This window comes from Copadichromis virginalis, linkage group LG20 (assembly GCF_057382275.1).
Source record: "Copadichromis virginalis isolate Kocher_CV1m ecotype Utaka linkage group LG20, C_Virginalis_male_GT1.1, whole genome shotgun sequence".
In the NCBI taxonomy this organism is placed as follows: Eukaryota; Metazoa; Chordata; class Actinopteri; order Cichliformes; family Cichlidae; genus Copadichromis; species Copadichromis virginalis.
In genome coordinates this window covers 25,405,688-25,431,772 of record NC_140637.1, presented here as the reverse complement: position 1 = coordinate 25,431,772, position 26,085 = coordinate 25,405,688, and the positions used below count along the sequence as shown (strand labels likewise).

Below are 26,085 nucleotides of genomic sequence, written 5' to 3'. Positions count from 1 at the left end.
GCCTTGCACAAGGTGACATGTAAAAGCCCTTGGCCTTGGTTTTGGCAGTGTGCTGGCTTCTCTAATTATGGACTCTGCTTGGGTCTGTGTTTACCAGCCATCACCCCTTTCAACCTTTGGAGGGGAAAAAAAGAACTAGACCCCCTGCAGGAAGACAAAATGTTCCTTGAAGCTTCACAAGAGAGACAAACTTGTTAAGAGATCAGATATTAAAAAGAGACAATACTGTGCTTTTGGACTGGTTTTGGAATCGAGTTGTTGTTTAACTCAGGTTATTTTACTTGTAGCTAAAATATACATTTGCACACAATCATAAAGTTTCTGTTTGGAACACTTCCTAAATTTGGATTTGTGCCTGTTTCCTTGAGACTAGCATTTTCACACTCAAACAACTTTTTTCGTCACAAGTTCCTAGCCAGTGAGTTAGGAAAAGGTCGTGCTTTCTGTAGTAAGGTTAAGACCCTACAATATTAGAGTTAAGACCCTACAAAACACCAACTCTGCTTACCATTTTCCAGAGCTGAGAATCCATGCACTGTTTTCATGGTTTCTCAGGACACTGGCATGTCAGTCAAAGGTTTGTCCATTGTCAGGACTGTGATTTCCAAAGCTGACAGCCACCTCTGGCGAGCTGTCAGACACTGCTAGGCCTCTTTCTCAGCTCTGTAGACTTTGTGTAGCTCGACATGCTCATTTTAGCGCTGCAGACTCTGCTCCAGCCAGCACACAAATACAAAAGACAGCTTCATTAGGATTCCAAGAGATCTACTGAGTCCCTCTTAAAGCTGTATTTATCTCGACAATTTGGCAAGTTTTGGCCTCTCAACTGAAACCTCCAGGCCCTGTCTAGCACTTAAGGCCTGAGAGAATGTTTTTTGTCTCACAGAATGAATGAAGTCTTTCCTTTCAAGATGAAATCACTGCCTGTTTTGTACAAATAAATCAGTTTGGTTTGCAGCTTATACGTAGAAATTTTTGAGACAAAGAAACGTGGTAGGGAGTGGGTGTTTGGATAGTTTTAACAAACTGCTGAAGATTAATAAAACATTTGTCCTAGCAAATTAAACAAAGGACATAGCTTCACAGTCACCTCTGTTGCTGTTTTGCAGGAGAGATTGAATTTATGATGACGAATCCCTCATGGTTGGTCAGGAGTGAGAGAAAATGTGATGTGCTCCAAAACAAAATCCCCCTTCCTCTGAGCCACTGGGACATTCCAGTCCATCCATATGTAAAGCTTACTGCACCACCACACTGTTAAGCTCCCAAAACCCTTGACCCATACCCCGCCCTCCTTTGTTGTTAAAGATCCTGTTGTGTAACCGTGCAAAAACACATGGTAACTGTTTAAAAGTCTGAAAATCTAAGACATAAAGTGATTCTGCCTCAGAAAAACACACCCAGCTCTAGGAAATTGCATACCTCTCAAGACTTTGTAGTTTTTTTGGCCCAGCAGTTGTGGGTTTATCTCCCTGTCAGCCCTTATCTCCTCCCTCTCTGTTTCCCATATAAACCCTCCACTACTTTCAGCCGCACTAAGTCTTTTCAGTGGCCTGCTCACAAGATATTTTTAATTTCTTACTCATTTTCTTGGACTCGCCCTGTGTCCACAATCTGTTTCTGCATACTGTGCCTGACAGAGCAGAGGTAAGGAAAGAGGTAAGGTTTTTTTTCCTTCATGTGCCAAGTAAAAACAACTGCAAAAAAACCTGTTTAAAAGTGTTGTGTCTGCAGATAATTTCAATGTTAAATCAAAGACATCGCTCGTCATAAACATGGTCATGTTTTCACAGAAGTTTAAAGTAGTCTGTGTCATTTACAGGACGGAAACATGAAACTCTGCATGGCTTTATTCGTTTGTGTGGCAGTCCTGACTGCATGGTTCTTTACTGCAGGTAAGAATAATGCTACATCTGAGAGATGTGCAATCAAGGAAATTGCCATTAGTTCATGAGTTGCATTAGATTTCTAAGCAGGTTTTTAATAATGTTACCTATGATCATGAAACCATGATCTCTTCCTCACTCTTACAAAGAAGTTTTGTTACCTGAACCACACCAAACAAAGTCTCAAAAATAAAGCAAAGTCTGAAAATGACAGTTTAACATGGGACACAAACCCAGGTCTCCTGGTTAAAGGTCTAGTAACTGACTAATGTGATCTTTTACAAACCCTTGTTTGATGTGTAGGGATGTTTTCTGATGAGGCAAAATGTTCTAAGTAAGAACAAACAACACTTCAGCTATCAGGGAATTATACATGGGCACTTGCTATTGCTCAATCTCTGCTCTCTTCCTCAAGTTGTGTTTGCTAATCTTACAAAGTTATTTTCATGTGCATGGGGTTTTTTCAAGTGCTTGACCACATTCTTGTCAGATTTATACATTTTTCTTCCCAGCTTTGTAAAAAGTAGCTGGTACACAAGATGAGGTCTATTACTTACAGATATTTCCCTTAGAGTCGCGTGAAAAGAAGTTTCTTCCAGAGCTAATAATCAGTGTCAGTACATTGTCTTTGTTGTGCCAAGCTTGAAATAATGGTGAGGTACTGATGGGCTGATTAATCGGCACGAGTTTGTGTCTTAGGTCTCCAATTGTTTTTCATTCGTTTAATGTACCTGGAGGCAACTATATAAATAAAACTGAATTGAATAAAAGTTTTAAATCCATCCAACTGTCCCTTAATTATTGCAGCCCCACCCCACAAATGAATACTGGGTATAAACATTTACAATTTCAAAAAAAAAAAAATCAAGATCTGGGCCAACTTTTGATACTTTGTTAACCATGATGTTCCCCATTATCCATTTCTCCATTAGGTTTTATTTTAAACAAGCATTGAAAACACCTCCACGCCTTCAAGTAAAACATTTTCTGATTGGACTCTTAGCATTTTACTCTAACTAGCATTAAATTACAACTTTAATGTATGCTATAACTAAAATTCTGTGGCAAGATTTAGACTGCTGGAGGCCTATCAAACTTCACACAGGGGTCCAGTCCACACTGACAGACTCCTATTTCTCACCAGTGGAGGGGCTACTGCCCTACTGTGCTCCAGAAAGCACTGTGATGGATCAATTTACTGTGTGAGAGGAGGACTCAGCAGGCAGGCAGTGAAGTGACAAGCATCTCCGCAGATTGTAGGTCCTGCCATCATCACTAGAGGAGACTGGCATCGTGTCATCAGCTTTATATTACCCAAACAGAGCTGCTTTTGTTGTGGTACGCAATTATGAAAAACTTGCACCCCTAGCACCTCTGCATGCCCCACATCCCCGACCCCTACCCTCCCATCATTTTCTCTTCTCTGACAGACCTTGGCAGGGCATGTTAAGTCCTGGCATGCCACTGCTCACAGTTAGAGCAAGAAGAAAACAACTGTGAGTGTCATGAGTAATGATGGGATTGGCTGGGGGGTTTTATCCCCTGATTACATGGTGAAAAGGAGTTGGTCAGTGGTGGTGGGAGGGGATGGTTAGATTAGAACAGGAAAACACATCCTTTAAGACCTCACTTTGATCCCATCAAATGAGCCTTGTCCCCCCCACCTATTGTATCTCGCAACCTCCCCTCACCATGGAGCCAATTTCTCAGCTCTACTAAAAAACAACCGAAAACAAGACTGTCATTGTCCTTCACTGGCTGTTTGGCTGATTTATTTGCTATGGTTCAGAGAAAAAACACATGAAGGGAACTCAGCAGAACAATATGCTTCATTAGGCTTTTTGAAGCCATACTTTCCATAAGCCTGTAGACTTGAAACCAAACCACAAATCAGACTGAATCCTATTATTTTGATCTGATGCTTAATTACTTTTTTCCCAAAAGTTCAATTCTGTTTTTCTTTTTCTTTTTTCTGTTCTAGATGCCAAGGAGTTATTCATCACAACCATAAAGGTATTCTTTCTTTGTCTCTTGTTCCTGACTAGAATGCCAAAGTCCAGCTGTGATACAAAGTCAAGTCAACAATATAAGAATTTATGCCTCTTATATACAACTTCATTGTATGTTCAGAATAGCTCTTAACTCATTCACTGCCATTGACGTCTATAGCCGTCAATTGCAGTGAATGAGTCAATGGGTTTAACTCATTCACTGCCAATGGCTGGCAGTGAATGAGTTAAATCATGTAATACATTATTTTGGAAGACTGGGAATTGATCTTACCCTTGTTGAACTTGAACAAGCAAGCTAATTATCACTAGTTGCACAGTGTCTCTTTAATAGTTTAAAACATTGTGTTCTGGTTTCAAAAACAGACATAAACACTTGTCCTTTATATCGGCAAAGTTGGGTTTTCTGTCCTAGTCGCCATAATTCTTACTGACCCACTTTACACTTCACTGTCAAGTATAAAATAAACCAAATAAACACAGTCCATATGCCATCTTCACCATTTTCATATCGAAGGAAGCTTTAAAGTCTATCTTTACATTTTCAAAGTTAGCTTATATATATATATATATATATATATATATATATATATATATATATATATATATATATATATATATATATATATATATATATATATAATATATTATATATATATATATATAATATATTATATATATATATATATAATATATTATATATATATATAATATATTATATATATATATACACTCTTAACATAAGGTATTGTACAGTCTATCTGATTAAAATATGAGTAAACAGATTTTTTTTTATTAAGCAAACACAAACAAACAAAAAACAACATAGCACAGTGTCTGCCACCTTTCAAAAAATTAAAACAAAATAAAAAATTCAACAATTCCTTGCAGGCAGTCTTTATCCATCAAACAAGGGTCCTGCGCAGTAGCTTTGCTGTTCCTGGGACTGCGCTTTTCTGGACAGAGATCTTGGATGTTGTTTCTGGGATGTTCTTTAGCCAGGGCTGGACTGGTAATCTGGCATACCTGGCATTTGCCCAGTGGGCTGATGCACTTTTGGGCCGATGGCCGTGCACCAGTGCTGCATGCACTGACATAAGCCCATTCATTAATTTTCACTACTGATACTGTATTGCCCAATCAAATCTCTCTACACAACCAGGCGCTCCACTTGCCTTTGCTGTACTTCACACAACATGTAGAACAGAGTTTAGTGAGAAAGAAGTGGAGAAAAGCTGTGGAGCTGCTAAGACAGATAAAAATAAACTAAAAATAAATGCAGCAAAATGTGTCAAATTAACCGACATGTTAGCTGTTGGGGCTGCTGCTGCACCATCAGCAGTATTGCCAACAACAACTTTTACAAGCTCTCACAGCCACAGGAGGCTGCTGTTAATAGCACCAACAAGAAGTGCAGGAAGAGGGACAACGGTCCCAACAAGAGAGTGATATAATAGATGGAGGATATAATTCCCCGCTCGCCCCTGCCATCTATCCTTCAAGCTCCTCTACCAGAGGCCTGGGAGCTTGGGGGTCCTGCGCAGTATCTTAGCCATTCCTAGCGCTGTGCTCTTCTGGACAGAGTTCAAGTTCAAATTTATTTATATAGCACTTCTAAAACAACAGGTGTTGACCAAAGTACTGTACAATAAAATGGACAAGGCAATAAACATAACAAAAAAACAGAATAGTGTTTTAGAAGAGAATAAAATCATAAAAAAGAGAATAAAATCATAAAAAATAGAATAAAATCATAAAAAAGAATAATAGTAACAAACTCATGATGAATCAAAAGCCAGAGAATAAAAACGGGTCTTTAGATGACTTTTAAAAGTATCCAGTGTTGGGGAGGGTCTGATATGCAAAAGCAATATATTCCAAGGTTTGGGGGCAGTCACAGCAAATGCCCGGTTTCCTCTGTGTTTTAATCTGGACCTAGGGACAACCAAAAGCATTTGGTCTGCAGACCTCAAGGATCTTGGGGGAGAATACCAGGTTAGGAGAGCAGCAAGATATGTAGGGGCTAGTCCATGCAATGACTTAAAAACAAGTGTTAAGATCTTAAAGTCAATTGGAAAGCTGACTGGCAGCCAGTGTAGTGATGCAAGCATGGGAGATGTATGATCTCGCTTGCGTGTGCTAGTTAGAAACCGTGCTGCAGCGTTTTGAACTAGCTGCAGTTGGCCAATTGATGAAGAGGTGACGCCAGAGTAGAGACTATTACAGAAGTCGAGGCGAGATGAGATATAGGCATGGATCGCTTTCTCAAAATCTCTGAAACGGAGAAAGGGCTTAACTTTTGTAATTAGGCGAAGATGAAAGAAACTGGTTTTGACTACATTATTTATCTGTCAAGTGCTGCCAAAAATCACTCGTAAATTTCTTGCAAAAGGTTTTTTTTTATATAATTTTCTAAGGGGCCAAGGTCGTAATGGTCAGAAGGACCAAAGACAATGACCTCAGTTTTCTGTTCATTTAGATTTAGAAAATTTAGAGCCATCCATGCCTTGACATCTTCTAGACCACAGGTGTCGAACTCCAGGCCTCAAGGGCCGGTGTCCTGCAGGTTTTAGATGTGTCCTTGATCCAACACAGCTGATTTAAATTGCTAAATTACCTCCTCAACATGTTTTGAAGTTCTCCTGAGGCCTGGTAATGAAATAATCATTTGTTTCTGGTGTGTTGACCCAGGGTAATATCTAAAACCTGCAGGACACTGGCCCTCGAGGCCTGGAGTTTGACACCCCTGTTCTAGACAATCAAATGGTCCCTTCAGAGGATTCACAGATTTTCATTTTAGTGGAAGGTAAATCTTAGAATCATCTGCATAACAGTGAAACAAAATTCCATATTTTTTAAAAATAGATCCCAACGGGAGCATATAAATTGAAAAAAGGCCTGGACCAAGGATAGAGCCCTGGGGGACCCCGCAAAAAAGGGTCATCTTTGGAGGCTATGTGTCTCTGAATCTAACAGAGAAAATACGATTAGATAAGTAGGATTTAAACCATTCCAAAGCAAGCCCTGTAATTCCAGCACATTGTTTCAGTCAAGAGATAAGAATCCTGTGATCTACTGTGTCAAAACGGTGGTGGTTCACCAATGTCGTGTTGGTCTAAAAAGGTCTGGAGCTGCGGAGGGACAATTTTCTCCAGAACTTTTGACAAAAAGGACAATTTAGAGATTGGGCGGAAATTTGATAGTACTGTTAAGTCCAGATCAGAGATGGGCAGTAACGCGTTACTTGTAACGCGTTACTGTAATCCGATTACTTTTTCCAAGTAACGAGTAAAGTAAGGGATTACTATTGCAAAAACGGTAATTAGATTACCGTTACTTTCCCGTAGGAACGCTGCGGAGAATGTCTCATGACAGTGACGTAAGCAAGTGCGACGTTCTTGACAACAGCTGTCTGCAGATCAACAGTGGATAATATATCAAGTGCGGGAGAGAGTATGAGCGTGCAGCGTTTAAAGCATGGAAGTACTGACCTTACTTTAAGTTTGATTCCATAAAAAGTGACAAAAACATTAGTGTCCGTTGTGCGTGGGAAGAAAACTTCTTTTTACAGCGAAAAAAAACCCCTAAACTTCCAAGCAAGCACCGAGTGCGCTATGATGTAATGGGAATGTAATGAGTATTTCCAGACAAGCTGAGTTGAACAGGGAAAGCAGTCGAATGAGTGGTACTGTTAGTAGGTAATGCCTGATTACCTGGTAATGCCAGAGATCTCAGATGTTGTTCCTGAGATCTGTTGAAGCCACTCGCCTAGCTTGGGAGTCATTGCACCTAGCATCTACCACTGTTACCTTCACCCTTCACATCTTCTCCAACTCTTCTCTGAGCCCTTTCTCATGTTCCTTCTTCCTGATGTCATTGGGAACCGCTACATCTATCTAGTGATGTGACGTTCTGTATCGAGGCTTCGAAGCGTGTGTCGAGTAATGGAGGGGGCGTTTCCGCGAAGCGCGTATCGAGGCTTGCTTCATTTATGGGAGGAGCTGAAAATGATGACGTCCGAAGCCTCGCTGCCCGGCTGTACCACGTGACTGGTTCAGGAAGCGGTTCGAACTTTGCCGCAAATAATCATTTTCCATACTGCCAGCATAAATATACACAGTATACTGCCATCACTACAATATAGATGTTTTACACACTCCTTTTGTTGTTGACATTTACAGGCTGTGTGCAAAATGCCACACTCTTCAAATTCATGCCAACTAATATTTTTACGTCCAGTAGGTGTCCTGCTAGAGCAAATGAAGCTTCAAGAAGCTTCGCGTTGGGGTGAACCAATTGGATGAAAAGCTTCAGTGCTTCATGAGGCTTCATCTGCCCATCACTACATCTATCACTACAGCTGTATTCTTCTGTTTGTCTACCTTCTGTTTGTGTTTGTCTACCACAAACAGGCCATAATCGGCACAGATGTTCCTGTATCCTATGCCTGCCTGCTAGCATCTTGCACCCTGTTGTTATGTGCTGGATTGTCTCGGGGACATTTTTACATAGCCTTCACCTTGAGTCTTGCCTAGTGTGATAGACCCCAACCTCTATGGATCTTGTGCTCAAAGCTTGTTCCTGTGCTGCCATGATTAGTGCCTCTTTGCTGTCTTCAGTCTAGCTTTGTCCAGCCACTGGTAGGATTTCTGGATATCAGCCACCTCCGCTATCTTCCGGTGGTACGTACCGTGCAGGGGCCTGTCCTTCCATGATGGTTCCTCGTCTCCCTCCTCTATCTTGGGTTTCTGCTGTCTGAGGTATTCACTGAGCATGCGGTCGCATCCAGATGTATTCATGGATGTTCATTGTCTCATCCTGGACTGTGGTGCTGACACTCACCAGTCCCCGGCATCCTTCATTCCGCTTGGCGTACAGCCTCAGGGTGCTGGACTTGGAGTGAAACTCTCCATGCATGGTAAGGAGCTTCCTGGACTTTATGTCAGTGGCTTCTATCTCCTCCTTTGGCCAGGTTATTATCCCAGCAGGGTACCTGATCAAGGGCAAGGTGCAGGTGTTGATAGCCCGGATCTTGTTCTTACTGTTCAGCAGGCTCCTCATGACTTGCCCAACCTCATCATGGTTCCCATTAGCCTGTGTAATCCCCAGGTACTTGTAGCTGTCTTCTATGTCTACAATGTTACCTTCTGGTAGTTCGATCACCTCAGTTCTGACTACCTTCCCTCTCTTTGATATCTCCAGTCTAAACAGCATTCCTATGTCATTGCTGTATATCCTGGTGACATGGATCAATGTCTCGTTCACTCTTGGCATACAGCTTGATGTCATCCATGTACAGGAGGTGGCTGACAATTGCTTCGTTCCATAGTCAGTATCCGTAGCCAGTATCCGTAGCCAGTCTTGTCAATGATCTGACTGAGGGGGTTAAGGCCTATGCAGAACAGCAGTGGGGACAGGGCATCTCCTTGGTAGATCCCGCACTTGATGGTGACTTGTGCTATGGGTTTGGAGTTGGCCTCTAGAGTGGTTTGCCACATCCATATTTAGTTCCTGATAAAGGCTCTTAGGGTCCTGTTGATCTTGTCTGGGCATTCCACGATCCAGGTGTGGGGCATCAAGTCATATGCCTTCTTGTAATCAATCCAGGTACAGACCAGGTTGGTCAGTCTGGTCTTGCAGTCTCGGCTGACTGCTCGGTCTACCAGTAGCTGGTCTTTTGCTCCTCTGGTATTCTTGCCAATTCCTTTCTGTGCCCCGCTCATGTATTGAGCCATGTGCCTGTTCATCTTAGCCACCAGATGCCTGACGGGAGCTTCCAGCAGGTTATTGGCCAGTAGTTGGATGGGACTGGTCCCTTCTGGGGGTCCTTGGGGATCAGAACTTTCCGGCTTTGTGTTAGCTATTCCGGGTGTCTCCCATCGACTAGCAGCTGGTTCATTTGTGCTCCCAGACGCTTGGATGGTTGTATGGAGAACAGTTGCTTTATTCTCCTGCCTTCAATCTCCCTGGTGTACCTCTTCAAGCGGCTGGCCAAAGCTCTGAGTCATTGCTTGTCAGCTTGTCAGGATGTATCTATTGTTTGGATGGATGCTTTTTTAGTTCTGGTTCCTAAATCTAGTTATTTAAAAACTTTAAATGCACAAAGACCGGTAGGCATCACGTCAATTGTGATAAAATACTTAAAGTCAAAGAAAAGGTTAAGGGTGAAGTTAAGGGAAACTGAGGATGTGCTTGACTCCACAAAGTTCATAAAGGAGTGGAACATGTCAGATTGACCTTCTTGAACCTGACTGTTAAAAACTCAGAGTGAAAAGTTCCTCAAGTATTTCGGTGCAAAAAGTGAGACTGCCTTACACATAGCACTTTTTCCTTTAAACAGTCATTTACATACTACAATTTTAGGATTCAGAACTTAAAACTATGCGACAGACTGGCGACCTGTCCAGGGTGTACCCCGCCTCTCGCCCTATGACAGCTGGGATAGGCTCCAGCACCCCCCGCGACCCTGAAAAAGGATGAGCGGAAGTGAATGGATAGATGGAACTTTACACAAACTTCAAGTTGTAAGAGCATGTTGATTTCCTTTAAATTTAAAGTATGCCTTGCTTGCTGCCTTGTGTTTTGTCAGGATGAACCATATGCCATGAGCAAGGGCTCTGAGCTAGAAGGCTACTGCATTGATCTGATCTCAGAGCTCTCCAAGAAGCTAGGCTTCAAGTACAACTTGCATCTGGTCAAAGACAACCGCTATGGCGCCATGGACTCCAGCGGCAACTGGAATGGCATGATTGGTGAAGTCATCAGAGGGGTGAGTCATAGAGTTATAGAGCACTGAAACAACTCTACCTCAGTGTGTTACAGTATGTGAACACTGTAGTATGTGTCTTTAGTGTAATGTGTTTCGTTGCTCTTGTTAAATTAAGTTTGATACCCTCCTGTTCAACCTCAGACCTTGCTTTGATGAATGTACACTTTAAATTTAATGCCACCAATGTCTGAGCCCTCCTAATATTATGCATTATAGATTATCCGAGCCACAATGCTCTTTGCAATTTTACATTAATTACATTAATTGGCAAGATTACTCTTAAATTGTCAAATTAATTTAATTTATCCCTCATAATGTCCTCCCGATTTCCATACACCTGTGGTCCTCAGGGGTCATAAATGTCCCCACTTCATTTGAGTGTTTTTTAAAATATAAAATATAAGTTGTCAATCAATTCAGTGTTACACCTTAGTTTTACTTAAGACCAATACATCAACACAAAATTTACCGTACATTATACATTTCAGGGCCACCAGACCTTGTTTACATAAAGTACACTCTGTTTTTGAGCGAAAATAAAACGAGACAATAAAATATTTAATTGTTTAGATAATTTTGACTATTTGTCTAACTACAGAGTCCTGTATGTTGAACTTCAGTAAGAAAGTTTTTGAAGCATTTGAAGCATTTAAAAATTTTAAATGGCAGCACATGTGACCTCCATTTTTGACCTCCTGTGGTCCACAGAGGTCAAAAATGTCCCCATCTGGTTTGAATGATACTTAATTAATATGAAGTGGATTTTCCCCCACTTTTAATTAAAACTTAATTCAAATATTTTGACACAATTTTTTTTATTCCAATTCAAATTTAAGTCTGATAAAAACCTCATAAAAATGAATTTTTTCTTTGTTTTCGGGTAAAAAAAATTAATTAAATCATCAGTTATTGTGATTGGTATATGACGTATACGTATATATTGGTATATGACGGGTATATGTCAAAGTTAATTTAGAAAGCGGTTCTTAAACTAATTCAAGTTTTTTAATGGCAGCAAATCATCACATCTGTTGTCCTCTGGGCTCAAAGATGACCCCGCTTGCTTTGACTGTTTATAAAGCAATAAGTATAAAATATCATCCATCTCTGTGTTTAAAGGTTTTATTCATCTTTATTCCAACTCATTACCTGACATTTTTCTATATTTTGGCATGGTAGGACACCAGGGCATGGATCTGAGTGAAGGTAAACTTTCATGAGGACAAAGGCGTCTCCATATTTGACACAAGTGCAGGAGGAAGCTCAGGTTTATTCCTCTGCACTGGTCCCATCATGGACAGCTTTCTTTTCTGCAGTTGCAGGCCAAGGGTCATATACAGTAAACAAGTTGTTACTGGTGATTGTTTTCTTTTGGAAACCTTCTGCAATGTTAGGGACAACTCGCGTGTCCTGACTGCAGGATAGACTGTTTGCCATCGTACACTAGCATGTTCCATGTACAGCTGGACCTGGCATCACATACTTCCCATGTTTTTATCTCATAGTTCCCCGGTTTACTTGGGATGTTCTGTTGGAATGGACAGAGTCCTCTGAAGGGGACTTGCTGCTCATACACAGTCACATCAGTACCAGGATCTTACATCAACAGCAGGAGAAACATCCACTTGTTCCATACACCTCAAATGGGAGCACGTTTGTGTCATGAACAACGATCATCTATTGTGTCTTTATCAAGAAATTATAACCTTTTTGCGCTTCTATGATTAATCTTGTGTCACCTTTAAAACTTCTCTACCAGACTCAGGATGTCATAAACTGGCCGTAGCGACTTTACTAGATGCACGGCAGTAAGAATCAATATGCCCACATATGTCTACAGCTGCATTCGATCCATTTTTCTTCCTCTCTCGTTGTCCCTCCTCTTTTGTCATTGAGTTGGCTGTAGAGCAGGTCATCTGCTAATTGGATGGTTGTTGGTTCAATCTCTGTGTGCTCTAATCTGGAATTCTTACCAAGGTGTCCTTTGGCAAGTTACTGAACCCCAACTTGGTCTCTGATGCATCCAGAGACCAAGCTACTTTTAGTACCATTGAAGTTAAGTTAGACTCTTTTTCTCCAATTGATCTTTCTGAGTTAACTTCAATAATTACTTCCTCCAAACCATCAACGTGTCTTTTAAACCCCATTCCGACAAAACTGCTCAAAGAAGTCCTGCCATTAATTAATTCTTCGATCTTAAATATGATCTACCTATCTCTAATAATCGGCCTGGTAGACCTTAGTGCAGCATTCGATACTGTTGACCATAATATCCTATTAGAGCAATTAGAACATGCTTCTAACAGACCAAAATTTTTGAACATTGATGATCATTGCCGGCCGTAACTCACATAGTGTGTCATATATTGCTGTAGGTATTACAGGTACTGCACTGCAGTGGTTTGTATCATATCTATCTAATAGACTCCAATTTGTACATGTAAATGGAGAGTCCTCTTCACACACTGAGGTTAATTATGGAGTTCCACAGGGTTCAGTGCTAGGACCAATTCTGTTTACATTATACATTGGTCATTTTTGTCCACGAGGACCACAGGTGTTATAAAATCCAATAAAAACCCCATAAATAAATCAAATTACTTAAAACTTATTCCAATCATGCATAGCATAGTAATGAATAACGTCTGTTATTTTCAGACCATTTGATGAACAAAAAACACATTTTTGATAGCATAAGCTCTTACCCTATCTGTGTAGCAGTGAGCATAGGGTTATATATATTTCAACATTTGTTATGATGTTTTGTGCTACTTACAAAACAAATGCTGACCATAAATTATTTAAAATTGTTACTCCTTTCTATCTGTACTCCTTTCTATCTGTACTCACATTGTACAGAGTTTTAACTTTTCTTTTCTTTTTTTCATTGATTGTGTCCCTGGTTTTTCATATGTGTTGCTATACCTTGCTTCAGGAGGCTGACCTGGCTGTGGCCCCGCTGACTGTCACTGCCGTCAGAGAGAGGTTTGTGGACATGACCACCCCCTTCATTCAAACTGGCCTCAGCTTCATTTTGCGCGAAGCAACAGACCCTGAAGACAGCACGTTCAGCCTGCTGGCACCCTTCTCCACTGACATGTGGATTGGCATTATCATTGCCTTCCTGCTAACAGGTTTCTGCATATTCCTGGTGGGCAGGTCAGTGCAACAAAACATCCCTAAAACACTAGGGATGTATACATATATGTGTATAAATAAAAATAGAATTAAATAAAATTAAATTAAAAATATATATATATATGTATATGTATATATGTATAACAAAAACACCCAGCACGCCCCTGCGGGCGGTTTATCCTTCAAGCTCGGGTCCTCTACCAGAGGCCTGGGAGCTTGAGGGTCCTGCGCAGTATCTTAGCTGTTCCCAGGACTGCGCTCTTCTGGACAGAGATCTCCGATGTTGTTCCCAGGATCTGCTGGAGCCACTCGCCTAGCTTGGGAGTCACCGCACCTAGTGCTCCGATTACCACGGGGACCACCGTTACCTTCACCCTCCAAATCCTCTCGAGCTCTTCTCTAAGCCCTTGGTATTTCTCCAGCTTCTCGTGTTCCTTCTTCCTGATATTGCTGTCATTCGGAACCGCTACATCGATCACTACGGCCGTCTTCTTCTGTTTGTCTACCACCACTATGTCCGGTTGGTTAGCCACCACCATTTTGTCCGTCTGTATCTGGAAGTCCCACAGGATCTTAGCTCGGTCATTCTCCACCACCCTTGGGGCATCTCCCATTTTGACCTCGGGACTTCCAGGTTATACTTGGCACAGATGTTCCTGTACACTATGGTTATGGCGTTCCATGTATGCCCTGTCTGCTAGCATCTTGCACCCTGCTGTTATGTGCTGGATTGTCTCTGGGGCATCTTTACACAGCCTGCACCTTGGGTCTTGCCTGGTGTGATAGACCCCAGCCTCTATGGATCTTGTGCTCAGAGCTTGTTCTTGTGCTGCCACGATTAGTGCCTCTGTGCTGTCTTTCAGTCCACCTTTGTCCAGCCACTGGTAGGATTTCTGGATATCAGCCACCTCCTCTATCTGCCGGTGGTACATACCGTGCAGGGGCCTGTCCTTCCATGATGGTTCCTCGTCTCCCTCCTCTTTCTTGGGTTTCTGCTGCCTGAGGTATTCACTGAGCACTCGGTCAGTTGGGGCCATCTTCCCAATGTATTCTTGGATGTTCGTTGTCTCATCCTGGACTGTGGTGCTGACACTCACCAGTCCCCGGCCCTCTTCCTTCCTCTTAGCGTACAGCCTCAGGGTGCTGGACTTGGGGTGAAACCCTCCATGCATGCATGGTAAGGAGCTTTCTTGTCTTTATGTCAGTGGCGTTTATCTCCTCCTTTGGCCAGCCTATTACCCCAGCAGGGTACCTGATCACGGGCAGGGCGTACGTGTTGATGGCCCGGATCTTGTTCTTACCATTCAGCTGACTCCTCAGGACTTGCCTGACCCTCTGCAGGTACTTGGTGGTTGCAGCTTTCCTAGCGGCCTCTTCATGCTTCCCATTCGCCTGCGGGATCCCCAGGTACTTGTAACTGTCCTCTATGTCTGCAATGTTGCCTTCTGGTAGTTCAATCCCCTCAGTTCTGACTACCTTCCCTCTCTTTGTTACCATCCGACTACACTTCTCCAGTGTAGACTCACAGCCTTGGCCAGCCGCTTGAGGAGGTACACCAGAGAGATAGAAGGCAGGAGAATAAACCAGCTGTTCTCCACAGAACCAGCAAAGGTGTACTCTCAGTGGCAAGGGAACAATAAGAGAACAGCACCACCAAGGCTGGAGACGGAGCAATACTGGAAGAGCATATGGGAGAAGGACGCAACCCATAACGGCAATGCTCAGTGGCTAGAGGATCTGAGGGCAGACCACAGCGACCTCCCTGAACAGGGTCCAGTCACCATCACAGTGGCAGATATCCAAGAAAGGGTCTCCAGTATGAAGAGTTGGACAGCACCAGGGCCCGACATGGTTCACGCCTACTGGCTGAAGAAGCTGACTGCACTCCACGAGCGTCTGGCAGCACAAATGAACCAGCTGCTAGTTAACAAGAGACACCCGGAATGGCTAACTGAAGGCCGGACGGTCCTGATCCCCAAGGACCCCAAGAAGGGACCGGTCCCCTCCAACTACCGACCAATAACCTGCCTCAGTACTACATGGAAGCTCCTGTCAGGCATCATATCAGCTAAGATGAACAGGCACATGGGTCAATACATGAGCGGGACACAGAAAGGAATTGGCAAGAATACCAGAGGCGCAAAACACCAGCTACTGGTAGACAGAACAATCAGCCGAGACTGCAAGACCAGACTGACCAACCTGTGCACTGCCTGGATTGATTACAAGAAGGCCTATGACTCAATGCCCCACAGCTGGATACTGGAATGCCTAGAATTGTACAAGATCAATGGGACCCTAAGAGCCTTCATCAGGAACTCAATGGGGATGTGGCATACAACACTAGAGGCCAACTCCAAACCCATAGCACAAGTCACCATCAAGTGTGTGATCTACCAAGGAGATGCTCTGTCCCCACTGCTGTTCTGCATAGGCCTTAACCCCCTCAGTGTGATCATTGACAAGACTGGCTACGGATACCGACTACGGAATGGAGCAGTTGTCAGCCACCTCCTGTACATGGATGACATCAAGCTGTATGCCAAGAGTGAACGAGACATCGATTCACTGATCCACACCACCAGGATATACAGCAATGACATCGGAATGTTGTTCGGACTGGAGAAATGTAGTCGGATGGTAACAAAGAGAGGGAAGGTCGTCAGGACTGAGGGGATCGAACTATCAGGAGGCAACATTGCAGACATAGAGGACAGTTACAAGTACCTGGGGTTCCCGCAGGCGAATGGGAACCACTGAAGAGGCCGCTAGGAAAGCTGCAACCACCAAGTATCTGCAGAGGGTCAGGCAAGTCCTGAGGAGTCAGCTGAATGGTAAGAACAAGATCCGGGCTATCAACACCTACGCCCTGCCCTTGATCAGGTACCCTGCTGGGGTAATAGGCTGGCCAAAGGAGGAGATAAACGCCACTGACATAAAGACAAGAAAACTCCTTACCATGCATGGAGGGTTTCACCCCAAGTTCAGCATCCTGAGGCTGTACGCTAAGTGGAAGGAAGGAGGTCGGGGACTGGTGAGTGTCAGCACCACAGTCCAGGATGAGACAACGAACATCCAAGAATACATTGGGAAGATGGCCCCAACTGACCGAGTGCTCAGTGAATACCTCAGGCAGCAGAAACCCAAGAAAGAGGAGGGAGACGAGGAACCATCATGGAAGGACAAGCCCCTGCACGGTATGTACCACCGGCAGATAGAGGAGGTGGCTGATATCCAGAAATCCTACCAGTGGCTGGACAAAGCTGGACTGAAAGACAGCACAGAGGCACTAATCAAGGCAGCACAAGAACAAGCTCTGAGCACAAGATCCATAGAGGATGGGGTCTATCACACCAGGCAAGACGCCCCTGAGACAATCCAGCACATAACAGCAGGGTGCAAGATGCTAGCAGGCAAGGCATACATGGAACGCCATAATCAAGTGGCGGGCATAGTGTACAGGAACATCTGTGCCGAGTATAACCTGGAAGTCCCGATGTCAAAATGGGAGATGCCCCCAAGGGTGATGGAGAATGACCGAGCTAAGATCCTGTGGGACTTCCAGATACAGACGGACAAAATGGTGGTGGCTAACCAACCGGGCATAGTGGTGGTAGACAAACAGAAGAAGACGGCCGTAGTGATCGATGTAGCGGTTCTGAATGACAGCAACATCAGTAAGAAGGAACACGAGAAGCTGGAGAAATACCAAGGGCTCAGAGAAGAGCTCGAGAAGATGTGGAGGGTGAAGGTGATGGTGGTCCCAGTGGTAATCGGAGCACTAGGTGCAGTGACTCCCAAGCTAGGCGAGTGGCTCCAGCAGATCCCGGGAACAACAGCTGAGATCTTTGTCCAGAAGAGCGCAGTCCTAGGAACAGCTAAGATACTGCGCAGGACCCTTAAGCTCCCAGGCCTCTGGTAGAGGAGCTTGAAGGAGTGGGGACTTTTTTATTTTTTTTATATATATATATTTTTTTATCTATATAAAAAAAAAATTCAAGCTCGGGTCCTCTATCAGAGGCCTGGGAGTTTGAGCGTCCTCTTCACCACAACAGACCGGTACAACAGAACCACATCATCCACGAAAAGCAGAGATTCTGAGACCACCCAAGTGAAAGCTTTTCTCCACTTGGCCATAAAGATTATGAACAGAATCTGTGACAGAGGCAGCCCTGGCGGAGCCCATCACCCACTAGGAACGAGTCTAACTTATTGTCGGCTGTGCGGACCAGGCTCTTGTAACGGTTGTATAAGAATCGAATGGCCCGTAGCAATGGGCCAAACACCCCATAATCTCGGAGCACCTCTCACAGGACACTCTGAGGGACACGGTTGAATGCCTTCTCCAAGTCCACAAAACACATGTAGACTGACTTATAATTAAAGGCAACATGGATCAGCCACAACATTACCTTCCTGATAATGTGTAGGTCTTGCTCATGTTGCTCTTTGGGCATAGATACCTTCTGACTCTGCATTGGCACATTAGCTTTAGATCCTGTGGTGGGTTAAAAGGGCATCCTTTGTGGATCAGGCTTCTCTTGATACATCCCACTATGATTGCGAACCCAAATTTAGAAGCTTGACAATGCCCTGGACTCTTTATCATGTTTCTTAGGCCAGCGGTCCCCAACCCCCGGACCTCAGACAAGTACCGGTCCGTGAGTCGTTTGGTACCGGGCCGCAATAGTTGAGGCTCAGGTGTGAAATGTATGATTTTCAGGGTTTTTATCGGTTTTCAGCGTTATTTTGTTATCGTTTTTATCGTTAACTCGGTTTTCCTGGGTCTTTTCACTTGTGTTATGAATAAATCTTCTTTTTTTCGGTACCGGTACTAGTTTTAATTTGTTGTATTTATCCGCGACACCTTAACCCTTTAGAGCCGATCGGAGCGGGAACGCTCTGTTATGCGTAACTATTTTTAAATCCCAGTAGCACTGCAACCACGTAAGCTAGCGCAAAAATTTTTTTTGCATATGAAACCGGAGGAGTTGTACTTACATCTGATGCCATCAGCTTGTCCTAGGTCACGGTTTCCTTCCACATAAAGCTTTGCAAAAACTGCATAAAAAGCGCTTGCAGGAACAAAAACATAATATTCCAGAAACACGCTTTACCGATCTGATCAGCTGTTCAAAACACTTCCTACGTTGGAATAGACGTCAGCGCGAACTTTTGCATTTCCGCCATTACCTGCCCGAAACCGGAAGTGACGTCATTTTCGCGGAAATGTAGTCTTTTTTGCGATCAGGGCCTCAGGGCCTATACTGCTCTTTTTAAAAGTTATCTTTGACTTTATGACTTTCTGTGTCGTTTCTGGGATGCTTAGGACTCATATTGCACTGCTGGAAATAGTTTATTTTGATGCATATGCTGCTTTTTTGCAAATTTGCAGTATAATATTTATTTTCGTTTTTCCTGCAGTGTATAAAAATTGGTGTATTTCAAAAATAAAACTATGAAGACACTCAAAATAAATTTCCTGTGGTAGGAAACTATTTTGTGCAACTTTTTTGTATTTACAGTTTTGAGGGATAAGACTCTTAAATTTCTCTAACTACAAATATATGTTAAAAAATCAAAAACGATTTTCAATTTTTTTGTAGTTTATTGCACTTTTTTGCAATTTATGTAATTACTATGCACTTAATGAATACATATTATTAAAATCTGGGCTATAATGGTTGTATTGATGTATAGCAACTTGAAATGCTCCCAAAAATGGCTCCACAGCATGTAAAAATATAATATAAGCTCTGGCGGACTTGGTTCTATGGTAGGTCTTAAAGGGTTAAAGGCCGGTCCGTGAAAATATTGTCGGGCATAAACCGGTCCATGGCGCAAAAAGGTTGGGGACTGCTGTCTTAGGCCATTCCTGGGCAGTTTTTAATATGGCAGAGTGCTTGGGGGTGCTGGGGAAGGCCACCATTGTCAGGTGTTGCTGTTATCATGATGATGGTTGGTTAAGCAAAAATATGCATGGATGATTACACTCCTATAAGAGAGCTACCACATAGCCAACTCACAAGTACCTGTTTTACAAACCTGAATTTGACAACTATTGTCCCTATGAGGAATTGAACAAAACCAAAAACATCCAGTTACCAGCAAAGCAAACTGTAAAATATGTAAAAAAAAAAAAAAAAAGTGATCTACATGAATACCAGCAGAACATCCTAGCAGAACATTGCAATGTTGCATTGTAACAGGATCATCCATGTTATTTTGTTCATCTCAATGATTTTGTTGTTGAGGTTGAATGTTGTATATACAATTGAATCTTGAATTATGTTATGAAAGCTTTCATTTGTTTTATCCTGCAGGATCAGTCCCAGTGAATGGGCTGAGCCAGACACAGAAGAACACAGTTTCACTTTGCTGCACAGCTTCTGGTACATTACAGGAGCTCTCACCCTGCAAGGTATTGCAGCAGTCCACTAAATTAAAGCACAGAAATGCACTCTTCTGCTGCTTGCCACTTTCTACATGCCTTAAGACAAATATGTAGTAACATGTTTTACGGTACACGGATCATTTTGTAATACCTATAGAAAGAGATCAAATAAGGAAAATGAAAATGACAAGTTCCACATGCATAACAATTCAATGTAGTATATTGAGACTTGTATCAATGTCTGCATATAGTCAACAACTGAATGTCAAGTAAAATAAAGAAGTTACAATTCGCTAGTATTATGTGTAAACGTGTGATGGCTGTAGTGCAGGAGGTAGACCACTTCATCAGCTAATCAGAAGGTTGGTGGTTTAATTCCTGGCTACTCCAGTCAGAATGCCAAAGTGTCCTTGGGCAGGTTAGATAGAAAAATGTGCTTGTATGAATGAGTGAATGACGCAAGTTGTTTGAAGTGCTTTGGATGCATAAGTTGAGTATAAAAGTGCTCTCTAAAAATCAGTCAATTCAGCATCTACTTTTCATTTTCACAATGAGCTGGGGGTATTTTATTAATAAGAAACTGCAAATAAAGTTTGCATTGAAAAATAAAGCTGTTTTTAAATAAACTGCTTACTAATAACTAACAGGAGTAGTTAGGATTCCCTCTTTTTTTTCCCTCAAGTTTATTTGACATGTAAAAACTTCACAGTAGCTTTAACACTTCTTTTCTCACTCTTCATGTTGCTCTCAGTAATGATTTGATTGGCTATGTAATGAATAGTGAAGAGTGCAAATGACTAATCTGTGTATATACACTGACTACTGTAAAGACAAAAGGAAAAATCTATGCTTTTTAAAATAACCCTGCTGTAAATATGAGAGAATTGTGCAGAGTGAAACAGCATAAAAATATTAGTAGAAAATATATATTTCAAGTAGCTGAACATCAAGAGTAGGCTCTGTTTGAATAATATAAATACATTATTTTCCGTTGAAACTGCAACTCTGTTTCTTGGTTGATTGTTTGTCACCTGCTGACTGCTTGACCACTTTCTTTGTCCTCTCAGGAGCCGGTCCTCACCCCAAGGCATTGTCTGGACGTGTAGTCAGTGCCATCTGGTGGCTGTTTTCTGTATTGCTGCTTGCCTGCTACCTCTGCAACTTAAAGTCTGCGTTGAACTCCAACAGCAAACACATCTCCATTAAGAGCTTTGCAGACCTGGCTAACCAGGATGTAATCAATTACGGCACAATTGAATCTGGATCTACTATGCTCTTCTTTAAGGCATGATCAGTTACTCCTAGTTAGCATTCATAGTCATTACTGCTGCTACATAACATATGGGAAAGGTTCAATAAACATGATAAATATTTTACTTCACTTTCCTAGAATTCCAACAATCCTGTGTACCGGCGTATCTACCAGCACATGGAGCGTAAAAAAAGCTATGTGTCCAACGCAGAAGAAGGTATACGCCGCACACAGGAAGGAAACTTTGCATTTATTGGTGAAGCAGTGTCCTTGGACTTGGCAGTGGCTCGGTACTGTAAACTGACCCGTTCACCAGAGGTCATCTCTATGCGGTCCTACGCCATAGCAGCACCTCTAGGTGAGTTGCTTGGATCTGTCAGGATGCTGCTTTCTAGCTTTCTTCTTTGGTGGCCCACACATGGGCCAGCACAAGGCCAGTTGCAGACACACTGCTGGCCCTGTGCTGGCCCAGAACAGTTTCAGCTCTGGCCCCAGATGTCAGCTTAATGTGTACCTTAATCAAGCCATGTAATAACAACATGTGCCGGAACATAATAGTGCAAAACTAACATGATGAAACTCTGTTCAGACACTGAATCAACTGATTCTTATATAGCCCTTTTCTAGTCTCCCAGATTACTCAGAGTGCTCTATACAACATGCCACATTGACACACTGGCTGTATCCCAATTCAGGTTCTGCAAGCCTTAAAGTACACAGCCTTAACGGTCCACAAGGGCCGCACACTCAAAGACTGCTAAGGCCGGAAGTGTGAGTTTTGTGAAATGGGACGGTCTAGCTCCTGTCTCGCTGCCCAGGTTGCCTAGCAACTATGATACTAACAGCTGGAGACGTTTCATACAGCATCGTTTGACAGAAATGAAGGAGAAAAGTTTTTCTGTTAGTTCATTTTGTTTATCACATCACTTTGATTTGATAAGTATCTGAGGCTGAGACCACAGGACTGTAAAAACATGATTGTTGGGCTTCATTTCTGTACTGAACAGTCATTTTAAGATTAGCTAGTTAATAACAATTAGCTAATGTTGTTCATGAGACTAAAGTCATCTTACTTTGGTAATGTAAATGTAATATGGCCAATATCAAAGTTATTATTATATTAACCATTATTAGTTATTACAGCAGTGAACTTGAACTCTGTGTCAAATACTGAGCTTCAGTAAAGATTCAAGTTCAGTATTTCCTATCACCTTAAATCTTCACTCAAAGACAAGCATCTTTGACAGTGTGTATATAGATATATTAAATATAATAGGCAAATGCTGTTATTTTATTAAGATGGCATTACTAAATTTGGCTCAATGCTTACATATATGTGTAAAAAGAAAATGTACGAGCTGTGATAACTGTTTCTGATAGAATGAAGAGTAGACTGATATATTGAATATTCCTTTATTGGGTGAGAAAATCATACCATGTCATAGCTTCTTTAAGTCATACAGAATAGATATCAGAGCCTTAAAAAGGCTGACTTCTGCTAAATGGGTCAAACTGGGCAGAAAGTATACCGAAAGTATATATCATATCATCTTTATAGAATATGATGTAACACTATAGACCAACTTACCTCAGAGAATATATAAAGCATATAAACGATTATGATGCAACAAACACAGCAGTACTAATCCAAAATACTCAAAGCTTCATAGAACTGAAACAAACATTTATTTTAGGTCCATTCTGCTGCTGATACATACTTTAGGTTTCTGAATATTACACTTGTTGCTGCCTTTCATAGTGTGTAACTTGAAGGCCCTGAGTACTTTCTCCCACACTGAAAACACTGGAATGATAAAATTATTTGAACATTACCTAATAAGACTGATTCAGGACAGACAATTAGTTATTTTAAACTTTTCTAGCAGTCCTTCACAAACAGGGAACAGTCTGTCTATTCTCTCCATCTGTCAGCTGCTGCTGGCTCTTCCTCCTCCTCTTCCTCACACACTGCTGAGTTTGTCCTGGTGGATCATCAGGGGTGCAAAGCCTCACAGATGATGTGCAGCAGTGGGTCCCTCAGTCTGTCCTCACTCTGGACACTTGCAGTTGTCACACATGGAAATCAAATGTGTGATAAGCTGCAGGATTCAAACACAAGTGTAACTTATAAACACATGTTCATACTTTTATTACACAATCAGAGAGAAAGACAAAGAGAGAGAGTGCAGGACAGATAGACAGGTGACAGTCTCAGGTGTATACACTGCTACAAAACAGCACAAGAGAAGGAGGATTTAGTGTTTGTGTTATTACGAAACAAGAAGAGTTCCCAGATGGTACAGTGGACACATGTGTGACTCCTGTGATTAAGGCATCTTTCTTTCAGCTTAACGAGTGAACCGTCAGCTCGTTCAAACAAACATTAAAGTCCATTGGGCTCGATACCACCAAACAGAGGCAGCAATATAACATAGCTAAAATTAACAGTGCAGTGAATCCTGCTTGTGCCGTGATATTCAGGATTGCAAACCGAGCAGCATCACTGACTTTCAGCTTGTGTTTGTGGATATATGACTGACTTTAATTATCCATAAAATCATCACAATCTCTGTAAGATTGCATAGTGCAATATTTGGCTTGGTGATATTGTATCAATACAGGGACACCAAAAGTTCATATTTTATGAAATACATTAAAATACTCTGGGAATACTACAAACAAGAGAGTTCATATCACTACTTCCCTCCTTAGACAATCTTAGCAGAGCAGATTCACATTAAATTGACTGAACTGACAAAACATTGGACACACTTAGCGTTACAAAGCTACCTCCTAGTTCAGACGGAGCTACTGGTTCAGTCACACAAGTAAAAATAGGACAGCAACCTACTTGCATCTGTCTTATGGCAACATTTATGGCAGGTTTTATTGTCAGTGTGTATGCTTGAAAGTTTCACTTTGTTTTCACTTTGAAACAAAACCCCCAAAAGACAAAATGAGACAATTTTATCTGATTGAATAAAATCAGTATTGACAAAGAGGTGGCTGAGGTAGATCAGGTCATCTGCTAATCGGAAGGTTGGTGGTTTGATTCCTGGCTGCTCAGGTCTGCAGGCCAAATATCCTCAGGTAAGATCAATGTGAATGTGTGGATTCTTAGAAAGCACTTATACAAGCACTTTTTCTATGCTTGAGTCCATTAGCATTTACAGAGTTTAACCCTCTCGGTCATAGATATACCTTTAAAATTAATTCACCTTAAAAAACTGACTGACTTTATAGGTATTTTTTAATTTTGACATAGTGTATTACCCTAAAATCACACAAAAATGAAAGAAAAAGATAGATTTCTTACTATGAAAACCACAAACATGTTTAACAAATCAGTTTTCCCTTCAGCCATTAAATGGACAGGATTTTGTAATTCATACCATAATTGCATTGTTACCTGACACAGTGCTCTGGTAACTGTTGAGACACGTTTACTTACATACATATATATCCACATGTACAATGCAGCTCGATTTGGCACCAGTGTTTCTGCCGTGATCAGCTTTCCAGCTGCCTCCACGCTCCTCTCCCGTCCCTGGCGTCACTAAAAAAGGGAAAAAAGTTCATCCGCCTGATTACCTCGAGTCCGCTGTACCACCTATCCCCTGCAGCAGAGACAAAGACTGGGAAATGGCATTTTTTAAATAACTATTTACAAAACAATCAGGTGTCACAATAAGATTCCACCCAAATTATTTGTGCCACTCCAAAAAGTAGTTCCTGTCATAAGTAGAAAAACTAAACTGTAAAGGTGGTGAGTTGTGCCACTGTGGAAAATGGTAAACACTTATGGTAATGGGGTGAGACATTCAGAAACCTCTTTCTTCACTCAAATCGCATGTTTATTTCCTGCTAGGATCCCCGCTGGTGAAGAATCTAACTGTTGCCATCCTCCAGCTCAGTGAGTCTGGTGAGCTAACATACCTGCGTGAGAAGTGGTGGGCCAGCAGCTGTGTTGGCACTGGTGGAGCCCACATCTCCGAGGCCCTGCAACCCTATGACTTACGGGGCCTGTTCCTCCTCCTGGGACTGGGTCTGGGCATCGGGCTCCTGCTAGCCCTGCTGGAGCTCTTATCAAGGGCCCACAACCAAGCTAAGGATGGCAAGGTAGGAAAGAATATCACAATGTAATCATGGCATGGAATGTTTTTATCCTGTAACATTTCTTCTGTTCTTTGGCAGAAATCCTGCTGCTTGGTGTTGACATCAGAGCTGAACCGGAGGTTTGGCAGTGGAGGGGAGAGCACAGAGCACGACACCTCAGACAAAAGCAAAGCCTAAAGAAGAAGCACCACGTTGTCATTCGATAAGATAGTGTTAGAGAAGTGAACAAGCTGAGAGCTTTCTGTATTTCCGTAGTAACAGTCGCATATTGTGTTGTATTTCAGTGGGTTTTATACTTTGGTGCCCAGTTTGAACAACTACCAGCAGCAGTATATTAAGCACCAAACCCACAGGTATATTTCAGACTTAATATTATAATCAGTCTGTCTTGTTAGCTGTTTAGCGTTGTTTTATTATCACATATTTACATCTGACTTCTAACACCTGAAGTTCTTCTGTCACAGTTGTAACCTGGTCTTACTATTTGCTTGTATATTCCAAATAAATACTCCAATATCCTG

The 26,085-nt window shown here is 42.1% G+C and overlaps 1 protein-coding gene across 2 annotated transcripts; it reads left to right on the top strand.

The window, feature by feature from the left end:
• Positions 1 to 1,511: 1,511 nt before the first annotated feature.
• LOC146684903 (glutamate receptor U1) lies at positions 1,512 to 26,085 on the top strand. Of its 2 annotated transcripts, none has more exons than XM_085443263.1 (10): positions 1,512 to 1,647; positions 1,823 to 1,895; positions 3,868 to 3,899; positions 10,485 to 10,664; positions 13,600 to 13,823; positions 20,126 to 20,223; positions 21,264 to 21,481; positions 21,587 to 21,806; positions 25,317 to 25,567; positions 25,643 to 26,085. In XM_085443263.1, the coding sequence occupies exons 2-10, from the start codon at positions 1,832 to 1,834 to the stop codon at positions 25,739 to 25,741; spliced, it is 1,386 nt and encodes a 461-aa protein (XP_085299389.1). In that variant the 5' UTR covers positions 1,512 to 1,647; positions 1,823 to 1,831; the 3' UTR covers positions 25,742 to 26,085. The 2 variants fall into 2 exon arrangements, with proteins under 2 accessions (XP_085299389.1, XP_085299387.1); XM_085443261.1 differs by having other exon boundaries at positions 1,512 to 1,659.

What these genes read in the sequence shown, in the direction of transcription:
- LOC146684903 (XM_085443263.1), top strand. Translation starts at nt 1,832, where the DNA reads ATGAAACTCTGCATGGCTTTATTCGTTTGTGTGGCAGTCCTGACTGCA. An exon ending in TTGGTGAAGTCATCAGAGGG is followed by an intron (nt 10,665 to 13,599) that starts GTGAGTCATAGA and finishes ACCTTGCTTCAG; the next exon opens with GAGGCTGACCTGGCTGTGGC. An exon ending in AGGAGCTCTCACCCTGCAAG is followed by an intron (nt 20,224 to 21,263) that starts GTATTGCAGCAG and finishes TTGTCCTCTCAG; the next exon opens with GAGCCGGTCCTCACCCCAAG.